The sequence below is a fragment of the Canis lupus genome, chromosome 4, assembly GCF_048164855.1.
Source record: "Canis lupus baileyi chromosome 4, mCanLup2.hap1, whole genome shotgun sequence".
Taxonomy (NCBI): domain Eukaryota; kingdom Metazoa; phylum Chordata; class Mammalia; order Carnivora; family Canidae; genus Canis; species Canis lupus.
Window position 1 is genome coordinate 69,163,460 of NC_132841.1, and position 12,563 is coordinate 69,176,022.

The 12,563-nt window shown below is 44.0% G+C and overlaps 1 protein-coding gene across 8 annotated transcripts in view; it reads left to right on the forward strand.

Moving 5' to 3' along the window:
• Positions 1 to 12,563, forward strand: part of MROH2B (maestro heat like repeat family member 2B) — a 62,903-nt gene that overhangs the window by 43,667 nt on the left and 6,673 nt on the right. For 7 of the 8 annotated variants that reach the window (XR_012030208.1, XM_072824774.1, XM_072824773.1 and 4 more), the window contains 13 exons: positions 169 to 304; positions 400 to 495; positions 747 to 836; positions 1,189 to 1,309; positions 3,273 to 3,370; positions 5,235 to 5,387; positions 7,782 to 7,939; positions 8,438 to 8,564; positions 9,151 to 9,338; positions 10,363 to 10,503; positions 10,933 to 11,047; positions 11,670 to 11,816; positions 12,070 to 12,252. Coding sequence is in view for 7 of the 8 variants with exons in the window: in XM_072824774.1 (XP_072680875.1) it covers positions 169 to 304; positions 400 to 495; positions 747 to 836; positions 1,189 to 1,309; positions 3,273 to 3,370; positions 5,235 to 5,387; positions 7,782 to 7,939; positions 8,438 to 8,564; positions 9,151 to 9,338; positions 10,363 to 10,503; positions 10,933 to 11,047; positions 11,670 to 11,816; positions 12,070 to 12,252 (1,753 nt within the window). In the remaining variant the exon portion in view is untranslated. Of the gene's footprint in view, positions 1 to 168; positions 305 to 399; positions 496 to 746; positions 837 to 1,188; positions 1,310 to 3,272; positions 3,371 to 5,234; positions 5,388 to 7,781; positions 7,940 to 8,437; positions 8,565 to 9,150; positions 9,339 to 10,362; positions 10,504 to 10,932; positions 11,048 to 11,669; positions 11,817 to 12,069; positions 12,290 to 12,563 lie in introns of all 8 variants that reach the window. The other variant, XM_072824775.1, reaches the window with a different exon arrangement.

Consider the following 12,563-nt stretch of genomic DNA (forward strand, 5'->3'; position numbering starts at 1 on the left):
TATGTCCTCAAACTCTCCCTATTTCTGTCACCGCCTCCTGCAACATTCCAATATGTCAGCAAGCATATCTGACCCTCTCAGAGGTGGCTGGCAGTTCTTGAGAACTCTTCTGGGCTATGTTTTGTTTGTCATCATAATATCCATCCCTCCACATGGTTCTCTTTTCAGTAAACTGAACCCTCAGCTCTCACTAAATGACCACCTAAATATTCTTGAAGAGAATATTCGCAGGCTGCTTCCCCTTCCACCTCTGGAAAAACTCAAAGATGAAGGCGAGACAGACAAGGACAAGGAACACATTAATGTACGTGGGGGTAAGGCCTGAGTAGAATCAAGGGCCACAGTGGGACTCCACTCTCCTGCCTCAGCCTGACACTCATGCTCACATTGGATTTTCAGTTTCTCTACGAACGATCCATGGATGCTCTAGGAAGGCTGCTGAGGACCATGATGTGGGATAATGTAAAAGCAGAGGACTGTCAAGAAATGTTCAATGTGAGTAGGCCCACTGCTCAAACAGATTCCCACATTCCCTCATCTGTGGGGCAGAGCAACACTCCAGACTCTACCTCAGAGTCTTCACCTGGCCCTTTAACCCATCACATAGGGCCAGTCCACTTAAATATTGTCTGTGGGAGGGGAGCACTCTGTTACAGAAGAGGCAGAGAGAGAGAGCAAAAGTTAGAGAATGGGAATGAGTAAAATGACGAGCACTAAAGAAAGAACATTTATTCTTTGACCAACAGCTTCTCCGAATGTGGCTCGTTTCACAAAAAGATTGGGAAAGAGAAAGAGCCTTCCAGATCACTGCAAAAGTGCTGACAAATGATATTGAGGTACGTAATCCCCTGGAGTGGATAGGTTTCATTGCTTGCTAACAACAGGGATCCCTGAGGCCTTTGGAATCCAAAGCCCCTGCATGCTGGATCTCCAGTTCCAGAATGGGGTGCTTTCCAGAGAACCATCTAAGAGGTATCTTCTCACTCAGGATTAAACCTGTTTGGTTGTCTTTACATGCTCACTAGCTTATTTTTCCACTGCCCTTAAGGAAAGGGTTCAAGATTCAATTTCATTTACTCTAAGGACCTATAGGGGGAAAAGAAGGGACTTCAGATCCAGTGTTGCTGGGAATATTCTGGGATGTCATCAAGCTGCCGCATAATCTTGAGGGTCTACTTTATCCTGCAGGCACCAGAAAACTTTAAAATCGGTTCACTCCTCGGCCTCCTGGCTCCTCACTCCTGTGACACTCTGCCTACCATCCGTCAAGCAGCTGCTAGCTCCACTATTGGTTTGTTCTGTATAAAAGGTGAGGGAAAGATGAGAAACCCACAAATGAAGATACCTATTTTCTTTTGTTCTTGGATTTTCTCCTTGTCTCTCTCTCCCTCTCTCTCCCCAGTTCAGTCATTTCTGCATTCTAATGCTTTAATCATGTCACAGAATTCATCTATTGGATCTTTGCCCCCCAGTGGCTCTGTTTTTCTATTTTTAAAAACAAAGATAGTAACACCAAAGCATCATAAATGTCCATTGAGGTAGGTAAAATGTTTTGAGAGTGACCAATTTAAATCACTGAGCACTTGGGCATATTAGCAATGCTTCCTCTGTCATGTGGATTTCTTCAGGAGGAAATTTCACTAGTCTTATGATGCTAAGTGATTTTCAAAGTTATTTAGGAAAGACAAGTTTGTGGGGGGTTTTCCAGCTTCCAGAACAGGACCTCTACCTGCTCTCTAAGTGCTCTCTCTGCACGTGAAGTAGCAATATCAGGAAATGTAAGGAATTTTAAAACTTCAGTTCAGGCTGTAAACCAGCAAATCAGGGCCTTGCGTCCACGTTAAATCAGCAGGTGCTTCCCAGAGGAGGGTCCTGCACTGTGCGTGCGCAGTTCTGCGCAGCCTAGGCACGGCCGGAACGCTGGTCTAGGTTTAATGCCATCTCACACCTGTATTCTGTTCCTCATTCTTTTGGATACTCAGAAAATGCTTATTAAGTCGTTTCCATGTGTCAAGCACTTCTCTGATGCTGGAGGCGCAGATATATTACAATTCTAAAATTCAGCTCAGAAAAGTATATTAAAGCCAAAAGTTGGAATTGGGGGTGGGGGAAGCGTTGGTTGGTTAGTGGAAAAGAAGAAAAAAAAATTCAGCAGAGTCAAAGTACGTATGAAAGTCTTTTGGGATATGGGAAGATAATTCATTAAGATATATGTTTGTACTAAGCCAGAAAATGAAAAATGAGTTAAGGAAGTAAGAACCAAGGGCCCATCCTACTAAGAGAAGTAACATCCAGAGAGGAACCTCATAGGAAGAGAGGGATTTCAATTCTATTAGTGTTGTACCTACTCTTCCTTTAGCATACTTTATGTTCCTGAAACATGCGAAAATCAGGTTTTCAAATACTCTTTGTTAATCAGAAATCCCATACCTCATTATCTACGTTAACTCTTTTCCTTGATAGGTCAAATAAGCATGGCAGGGAGAAAGAATGTGATTATTAACCACCTGCTGAGTACAAGTAACTAGTGTGATGCTAAATTAAGTACCATTTAATGCTCAGTGTTGCAATGAGAGAGCTGAGGTTAAGAAATTTACCGGCTCCAAAATGTAGTAGAGCTGGGCTGTGAGCCCAGGTCTGTCTGACTCCCAAGTCCCTGTGTTGCACTGGGCTAGGCTGCCTTCCACAGAAGGGTTCAGGTGTTAGTTTGCACAATTACCCTACATTCGAACAACAAACAGAAAATCGTTACCGTTTAGCTCTGAGTTTATAAATTGGTTTCAACCACCATTTATAAAGTTGCTGATGTTCCTATTGTAACAGATACCTTTCCGGGTTCCCTTTTCCCCAAAGTGGCTTAGGGCTGAAGAGAACTCCCAGGAGAGACAGCAGTATAGCAGAATAGTGAGAGCCTAGGCACTGGTGTCAGACCAGGGTTCAAATTCTGACTCTCCTATTTTTAGTCACTGGATAACCATGGCCAAATGACTTTTTATCCTTCCTCGTCTGCAAAAACAGGAGCGTCTACCTTAGATGATGTTTATGAGTAATAAATGAGATCATTGTACATAGAGTATTTAGCCTGGTGCCCAGCATGTAGAAACTACTCAATCCGTGTTTGCTCTTATGCCCACCCTCCCATCAGACAGGCTTTAGTGCATTTGTGAAAAGTATCCAGCAGCTGAATTAGTGTCATGTCAAAGTACAGCCAACCTCTTTAAACCCTATCAGGTCTTTGAACTCCTGCATCTGTCTCCCCTTGTGGATTTTAGGCACTCACCCAGAGGTGGAAAGACTGCAGGATCTGCAGGAAGGGCTACAGTGTGATGATGTGCAAGTCCAGATCAAGATTTCTTCTAAAATAGCAAAGGTAATATAATAGATACAGAAGACTAGCCAAGGGATGTAAAGATGATTCTGGGTTGATTTCCAATGAGTAAGCTGTATATGCCTCACTGCCAAGGAGAGCAACGATCTAGCCATTCTTTGTCCTATCATCTGTTAACCCTGAATATATGTGCTCAGTCAACATCTGCTACTGATCATTTCATACTCTGGGAAATCTTATGAACCAAGCATCCCTCTTCAGGGTGAGGGAGGGAGGGGGATGGAGTAGAAGGAACGAGGACTTTGGAGTCTATCAGATGATGCTGTGTGCACTTGAAGCCCATTCTCCTCATTAAAAATAACAATAATAACTTACCTCTCAGAGTTGTTCTGAGGATTAATCAATGAATTGATTCATTTATTCAATCATTTACTCATTCACCTACTAAGCCCTATGCATCTACCATATGCTGGACTTTGTTCTAGGCTGTAAGGATAGAAAAAGACACAATGCTTGCCCTCAGTCATTATGACCATATGCTTACAGAGATAAGTGAACTGTCTTGAGGACAGGGTGTCTCTTCCTAATTTGTAAAAGCCCCTTCTGAGCTCGTGGTGTTTCTGCAAAAAAGAGCATGATAAGACTTATATTTCCTAAGGGTCATCTGGCTGCTGTGTTCAGACTATGATACAGGACAGCAAGAGTGAAATTAATGAGGTCAGTTTGGAGGAAACTACAAGAATCCAGGTGTGAGATTAGGTGGCTTGGACTAAGATGGCAGCAGCAGAGATGACAAGAAGGTGACCAGAATAAGGGAGAGAGAGAGGCCAGTTGGGAAGCATGGAGGAAACATATGTCAAATGCCTAAGAAAGTATCTGTTGTATAATAGGTGCTCAGAAACATGAGTTCCCCTCCTTTCTTTCTTCCTAAACCATCATCTATCCCAATGTGAGATAAAAAAAAAGAAAAAAAAAAAAAAAAAACAGATACCATTGAGTTTGGAGCCCAGACAGGAATTTGCTGTTACACAGAACAGATGTGGCAGTCTAGTTCCTTGATCTTAGAATCAAAATTACTCAGAAACTGGTTGAGACATGCACTTACTCATGAAAAGGGATTAATTTCCTTTCAAGAAGAGTTCTACCAAATATCAGTCATCAGGCCACTTAATGGAGGGAGAAGTCAGTTGTGAATTGGATTGCTGTCATACCTACATACTGATCTTGCTTGGTTAAAGCCTCAGACAATGTTCCTAGAATTCATTCAAACTGCCAACCTTTCACGTCCCTGCCTGCCTTTTCATTAGCCTGTATACACACACTCATAATCACGCACTTCTGTCACCCATTCTATATAGTTCTTGTACTTAGAGATCAAAATTGCAAAGTTTTTATTTTCTAGATTTTTGTTGACTACTCTTAATTTTGAAACATGGAAGAGCAAAAGGCAGAACTCAATAATTCATACTTACATGGGTATTGTGATACAAGTGGTATTGAACAGAGCCCTTAATACTTGGTGATAGATTTTCCTAAATTCTCAAGCCTTAACTATTCTTTGGAAGACTCAAGACATATTTCTGTGATATATGAAATGTATGTGAAAGTAATTTATAGCATATAAATTGTTATGGAGTGGAGTGTGGAGCACACTATAACTTTCAAGTTTGGAGAAGTTGACTCAGCAGTCTTGGGATTCAATAAATATAAAATGATAAAAGGGTAACTCCAAGGAAAGTTTGCCTAGAGTTGCAGGGTAAAGTCTACGTCTGTTTTTATATTTTCTGTAGTTCCTATGGCCCAGTCATATGCTGTTTGGAAATTCCAGTGGTTTCCAAAATCCTAAAACAATAGCAGCATGAAGTGAGGTAGTTGATAATATCAGTCTTTCCGGGTGCATTCTCAGATTGTCAGTAAACTAATCCCAACTGAAGAAATTCTAATGTTCCTGGAGGAAACCCTGGATGGTCTGGAGAGCCTTAACCCCACCTGTACACATGCCTGTGGCATATGGATGATCACGGTCCTGAAGGAGCAGGGAGCTGCTTTGGAAGAACAGGTGAGCTGACAACCAGTTTGACCACTGAGCAGAGTTCTAACACTTCTGGAATGCCACGTTGGTTGCCACTTCTCAGCTTATCCACTGATGGGCAACAGGCAAGAGCACACACAGCTTCAGGAGACCTCAACAGAGACCCAAGTTGTACATTAACAAATAGGTTCATGTTGAGTGCTTGTCCCACCCTGTTTCAATTGCCTCTCTAGTCTGTGACTTAAAACGACGACAACAACAACAAACAAACTTTCCCAACTGTTGCTCTCTAGCCAAAGACAGCAGCTCCAAACCAAGGGCATTTGGGTTCTGGAAAACTGGTTGTTAGATCTGTAAGGAGGGGGTGATCACGTGGATCATCTTTGGGATGGCCACTAAGGGCCAGTAGAGTTTCTAATCTCACTGCCACTCTTCAGGCTGCTCTTCCACACAACTTAGGGTTGGTTTTCTGGTAAGGAAGTCTGTCATTGGAGAACTGATTGGGGGAAAGTCCTCAATCCCTGCTATCAGCTGGAGAGTTAGAGTGAAGAGGATTTGAGTTCAGGAAGCTTGGTTAAGAGCTCCAAATGGAGATGCTCGATCCTCTCTCTTGAGGTGAGAAACAGAATTCAAACAATTCAAAGATTAATAAGGAAAAAGAGAATATTTAACTCAATGAAGTCACCTCAAGAGGAATAGTTGAAAGTTATGGTTCCCATATCCCAGGGTCAATCAACCATAAATTATAGAATTCTCCAATGTATAACCTTTAGAAATTATTCCTGTGCTAATTATTCTCCAATCAGTTTTTTTCAAAAACAGGGTTTTTTTTTTTAAGATTTATTTATTTCAGAGAGAGAAAAAAGTGAATAGGGGAGACGCAGAGGGAGAGAATCCCCAAGCAGACTCCCTGCTTAGCACAGAGCCAGACTCAAGGGTCCATCCCAGGATCCATGAGATCCTGACCTGAGCTGGAACCAAGAGCTGACACCCAACTGACTGAGCCACCCAGAAACACCCAAAAACACTTATTAAGTGCAGATTATGCCAATACCAGGCAGTAGGCTAGGCATTAGAGAATCAAAGTTTCATATATTTGGAATGTCATTGTATTTGTGTGTTTAGCACTAAAAAGGAGCAATAGGGACTGGAATCCTCTCCAAACATCATTGAGATGGGGCTCTGTGGCAATCATACTTGCCAGATATTTATGTTTAAGGAATTATAAATCAGAGAAAATGTTGTGTTTAACCTAAGAATGTCTATCCAAAATAAATAAGAGAAATATCTACTAGCAGCAAAGTTACTTTAGCAGAGAGATCTCCCTTCTTCACATCAAAAATCCAAATGTATAATATCATTCTCTGCTGTCCACAGATTAACACCCAAATTTGGAAGGGTGACCTTCAGTGCTCTCTAGGATCTGGCTTCATATCTTCATATCTTCTATCAAGTTATCTTCTTTCATCACCCACATTTCTCTGTGTTCCAAACCAGTCCCCTAATCCAGAAATCTTCACCATATTCGCGTGGGCCCATGCTCTCTTACTAATTTTTTATATAGATTTTTTTAGGGCAGTTTAGATTCACAGTAAAATTGAGTAGATAGCCATAAACCTCCTCTGCCCCCACCACACACACACACACACACACACATCCTCTCTCACTATCAACACCCCACACCACAGTAGTACATTTGTTACAATCAAGGAACCTACACTGACACATCATTGTCACCCAAAGTCCATAGTTTCCATTAAGATTCATTCTTGGTGTTGACAAATGTATAATTGCATGTGTTCACCATTGCAGTAACATACAGAATAGTTTCACTACTCTAAAAATCTGTGCTTCATCTATTCTCATGCTTTTTCTTTTACATCTTTATCTGTATTCTTCTTTCTGATGAGGATGACTTTCCCTCCATCATCTCTATTTTGCCTTTTGAAATTGCTATATATCCTTCAAGACTCAGGCCAGATGTCCCTTCAAAGGGACCTCAGTTACTTCTGGATTGCCCTATCAATCCTGTGAACCTCCTATATACCATTTGCTACACACTGCCTTTTGCACAGGCCTTTGAGTATATGACTAACATCCTTTATTAGAACATTCATTCCTTTTGAGAGAGGGTTACATCTTATTCATCTTCGGTAAATTCCACACAACGTCTCTCACAATATTTGGCATAAAGCAGCCTTTCGCTAAATATTTGCTGCATTGATTTAAGAATAAATACCCAGTATAGCTATAATCCCCCTGAGTAAGAGATAGGCCATGTGTAGAATTGATTATTGTTTTCAACATTATTTATAATTCATCAACCACCCTTGAATAATATGCTGACTATATGAGTCCAGAGACATTCACGTAGAGGAAAAATGGCAACTTAATGTTTGATTTGGCTTTTTTTTTTTTAAGCTGTTGGAGATCTTGAGCATGATTTATCATCACATGCCAGTCCTCAGACAAAAGGAGGAAAGCTTTCAGTTTATGCTGGAAGCCATCTCTCAGATAGCCAGCTTTCACATGGATGCAGTTGTTGCCAACCTTTTACAGAAGCCTCTGCCCTTCGACAGGTATATTCTAACATCTGGTCCCTTCTCCCAGGAAAGGCCACTCTGCATTGAGGAAGAATTTGTGGTTTGAGAGAAAGAAAGCAAAAACAAAGATTGAGAACATTTCATCTAAATAATAATTTCAAAAATGGTGTTTGAATCACAAGGAGTGTTTTTCCAAGTGTTTTTTCATAAACATGTCCTCATTAAATGATGAGATTAAAAAAAAATACACCATAGGAAAAAGTATTAGAAAATGAGTATTTCTTCTCTTTCCGGTTGCCTAGAATACACCTATGTGAGAGGTTTCTGCTTTAATGGACATCAACAAACCTAAGTAACCCACGTCCAGAATGCTGGACTGTTAAATAACACATCCTTCTTATCGCCAGGCATATTGGCATCTCCATCTGTCCTTGAAATTTTGATTAGTCATAATGTGGTTTTAGAGAGGAGCAGATGAAAAAGCTCATATTCCAAGGAGTTGTTTCTTATCAGCTTCATGCCTTACCACCCTAGGGACACAAAGACACTGTGGAAAGCTCTGGCTGAGAACACAGCCTCCAGTGGGAAGCTCTTGAGAGCCCTAACAGACAAACTTGAGAATGAATTAGAAGATGACCTAGCCGGGGTGGAGGCGATTGCAGTGAGTTGGACAACCCATCACATACCTGGAATATTGTCCCACTCCGTGGTCTGTCCTCACCTGGAATTTGGTGATGTGGCATTAATCATACGTCTTCCCCTCTCACACCCTGATTTTAAATCAACTCCAGCTTGTATTGGACAAATATGGCAGTAATTTTGTCTGTGGCTATCACTTTTAGAAGCAAATTTCTCATCCTCCCAAAGAAAATCCATGATCTGTATTTCCAAATTGGTCTTCAAGATATCCAAAAGCACCCTTTTGAAAGACCTCAAGGCCAGAAAACTTTCATTTTACCTGGCCGGTCCCCCGTCCCCCTGCCCTTGGAATTTGGAGTTGCCCAACATGGCAGTCCTGAGAGAGAAACACTTTCTGAGCTGAGAAGTTTCCAGACAAATACGTCCTCTCTTTTCCAGCTCTTTTTGGTTTTGTTTTGTTTTTTTCTTTTGTTTTGCTTTGTTTTCACCATGAGTGTGGTCAACCTAGAAAGCAATCCTTTGGGGAGAAAACTGACTTGAAGGTCAGCCCAGGGAGATGTCCTGGAGGAAAGGAGCCTGTGTGACCACAATGTCCTCTCTCCCCTCAGGTGGCCTGTGCTATGTATGAAGTGGTCTCAACAGGCACCCCTGTCACCAACTTGTACCCAGAGGTGTTCACTCTTCTCCTGAAGCTGGTCAGCTGCACCCTGGGTCAGAAAATGTCCACTGCCACCTGGAGCCGCAGGCGACGGGTGTTGCAGCAGGGAGAACAGCAGCAGACAGCAGACCCCTGCAGGTAAATGGCCTTCCTCAGTGTCCGGGTCCCAGACTCTAGGGGATGAGCTGTGGAAGTCAGGGCCTCGGCCTGCTGCTGTGGCCTCCACTACCCCTGAGGAAACAAGGCTCTCCTGCTCCTGAGCCAATCTCTGGGGTAGTTGCTCAGAATAACGACAAACAGCAGCTCTGTTTGCTTCCCCCAAGGGCCTCCTCTGTTTCATTTGTTTTCTCTCATTGAGACTGTTCAAGGAAAGCTGGAATTCTGTGATACTCAGGGCCACCAAGGAAAGCAGAAAAATAAAAATCAATACCATATTTTATCAAACTTAAGACATCACCAGTTGAGGGAAGCAAAATTATTTTAAGTATTATAAAAAAAGAAAGAATCCCCAGCTAGGCCATGAATCAATGCTTTCTTATACTTTCAAATTTTTACTGTATATTTATTCAGAGCTCATTTAAAATCTCTTTTATCAGGCAGAGATTTTTATCCTCTATCGCAACATTCTGCCCCCTTGTCCTATGGCATATATTTTTATTCCGGTATCAAATCAGCCTTTTTAAAGAGATCCTAAACAGCCGTTAGGCCCCACACATGTAGCTCCATTAATACACGTCAGTTTACTAAAGAGACAACAGTGTTAGGAGCCAAGCCTCAATCCACGCACATCCCTGTGCTCACACCAGTCACACTGACTACACCACAGCCTCTGCCGGGCCAACTACCGTAACACACCACTCATCGCAGGATGTACCCTATTTCCAAAGGCCTGTGTTAGAATCAGCAAAATACAGTATTTTGCACTTTCCATCCTGGGCTTTATTTTCTCATAAGAGGTTGACAAGATTTTGTGGCATTAGTTCCCATCATCTCCATGCCCCCCTGACCCTAGAGTGTGAGATCGGGTTGCCCATCTTTTCCCCTTGCACAGCGTCCGCTGATCCAAGAGTGAGGGAACCCTGAGGGGAACGGGAGGAACCGGGGGATCCACAATCCCCTGTGTGGGGCTGACTTACTTTGTGACGCCCACTGTCTCCTTCAGGCTCTCGACGGCAACCCTGAAGTGTGTGCAAGCCCAAGCCATGAAAGAGGGCCTTGCCAAGGAATCTGATGAGGGGGACAACTTATGGGCCCTCCTGAGCAGTCCTAGCACCCACCACGTAGGAGTGTGTGCACTGGCCAGGTAAGGGGCGGGCCTTCTAGAACTGGACACAGAGGAGAAAACTAAAAATAGAGTAAAAACGCAGTGTAGGCAGCTTCCCTGGAAGCAGTGGGCCCACTAAGGGTTTGCCTGCAGTCGGCAGAGAAAACAGGGAAGACAGAGCGAAGGGAGGTGGGAAGCGGTGTGGGAGCAGCCCGGGTCCCACCACCCCCTCAAAATCCCGGGATGCGGAGCACAGTTTTGGGAAAACCGCACCTCAGCAGGGCTCTTGGAAGGGCTACTGTAGAGTCGAAGCATTAGACTCCAGAGTAGGTACAGGATGTTTGCTCTTCCACTGAACATCCCTTCGTAGATCATTTCTTTCCCTGAGGGAGAAATAGACTCAAATTTCCTCCATTGTTTAGAAAGAAAAAAAAGTCTCTGCTACAATTGGAGCCTTGCGTTTTCTAGGAGCATGGCCGTGTGGCAATATGGACTCACACTGGACATCATGGAGCAACTGTTCTCCTCTCTCACCTCCTCCTCGGAGAACTACCGGATAACCGGCACAGCCTTCTTCTCTGAGGCAAGACAGAAGCTTCGCGTCGCCGCCCGGCAGCCTCTCCGGGTGTCCCTGGGGGGTTACTCTCGGGGTCAAGAGTTCAGTGGGCGCTGGAACCCCAGAAGGGGCCCCTCGGGGAAGCTTTGGTAGCAGAGAGATCCAGCCACTGCCGGATATGTGGCACCTGAGCAGGGAATGCCGGGGGACAAAGGACCCAGGCCCAATCTCTTCTTCGCTCTGGTCCGCAGAAACCAGGCCTCCCAGGGCAGAGAAGCCTGGAGAACCAGGGCGACCGGGACAAAACAAACAGTACCCAACGGGTAGATCATTGTCCCCTCACACCCTGGCATAAAAAGTTTGTCCCAGGCGAATCAGAACAGGGACATTGTCAGGAACGCTCCCGTTTTCCCATTTTTCCATTTGGATTAGGGAACGTCTTGTCAAGTAGATGTTATGGTCCCCGTCGCCACGTACCCTTGACCTGTGGGCCGCTGGCGCCTAGAGATTAGTTTGTGCAACACTTGCTGACTCACTGAGGGCTTCTCCGCGCCCTGCTGCTCCTCTCTAAGTGTAGTTATGATGCGCTTGTCACTGTCAGGAAGGGAGGCCACTCCCTTTAACTAAAGGGCCAAGTGGTTGTTTTCAGCTCATGAAGGAGCCCATCCTTTGGAAGCATGGGAATCTACGGGAAGTGCTGATCCTCATGGACCAGAGTGCCTGGGACTCCAATGCCACTTTGAGGCAAATGGCCATCCGAGGACTTGGTAATACAGCTTCTGGAGCCCCTCACAAGGTAAAAGGAGTTTGGGAGGTGGGGTGGGGGGGAAAGGGGGATATTTGAGTTAAAAATTATTATTTACTAGCCCACACCTCGTGGTTGCATAGAAATTAAGTAAAAAATCCAAATAAATTGCTACATTGGTGTCTCTTGGGTTGAAGTACATGTGACCCTACCAGAATTCCAGTTTCCTTGTCTGCAGTCCCCTACCCTATCCCACATGCACATAGAACAGTTTTCAGGATTAAGAGGCCTTATTTCAAAATAGGTGAAGAAGCATAAGCAGATAATATTAGAATCTATCATCAGAGGCCTGTATCACCTGGCCCGCACCGAAGTCGTCTGTGAAAGCTTGAAGGCTCTAAAAAAGATCCTGGAGCTGCTCACAGACCGAGACGTGAGCTTCTACTTCAAAGAGATAGTGCTGCAAACAAGAACCTTCTTTGAAGACGTAAGTGGGCCCATTCAGGAATCTTCCCTCCCCAAAAGTGAGTGAACACAAAGATTCAGGTAGTGCTTACTGTAGCAAGCAATGTCGCCGTCCCATCTGTATTGCTTGGCCTTCCCCCTGGGGTCACCTGCACTCGGGTCCCCTTAACAGAGATCACTTGGACAATTCCTGTGCAGGCCCCTGGCTTCCTGGGTGTCTCTCTGCCCGAGGGTACTCTCTGAACTGGGAATCACGATCCCTCTGAGCAGGGTGGGCCAGACACGTTGGGGGAGAACCCTCAACCGATAAGGAACAAGTTGGCAAATAAACTG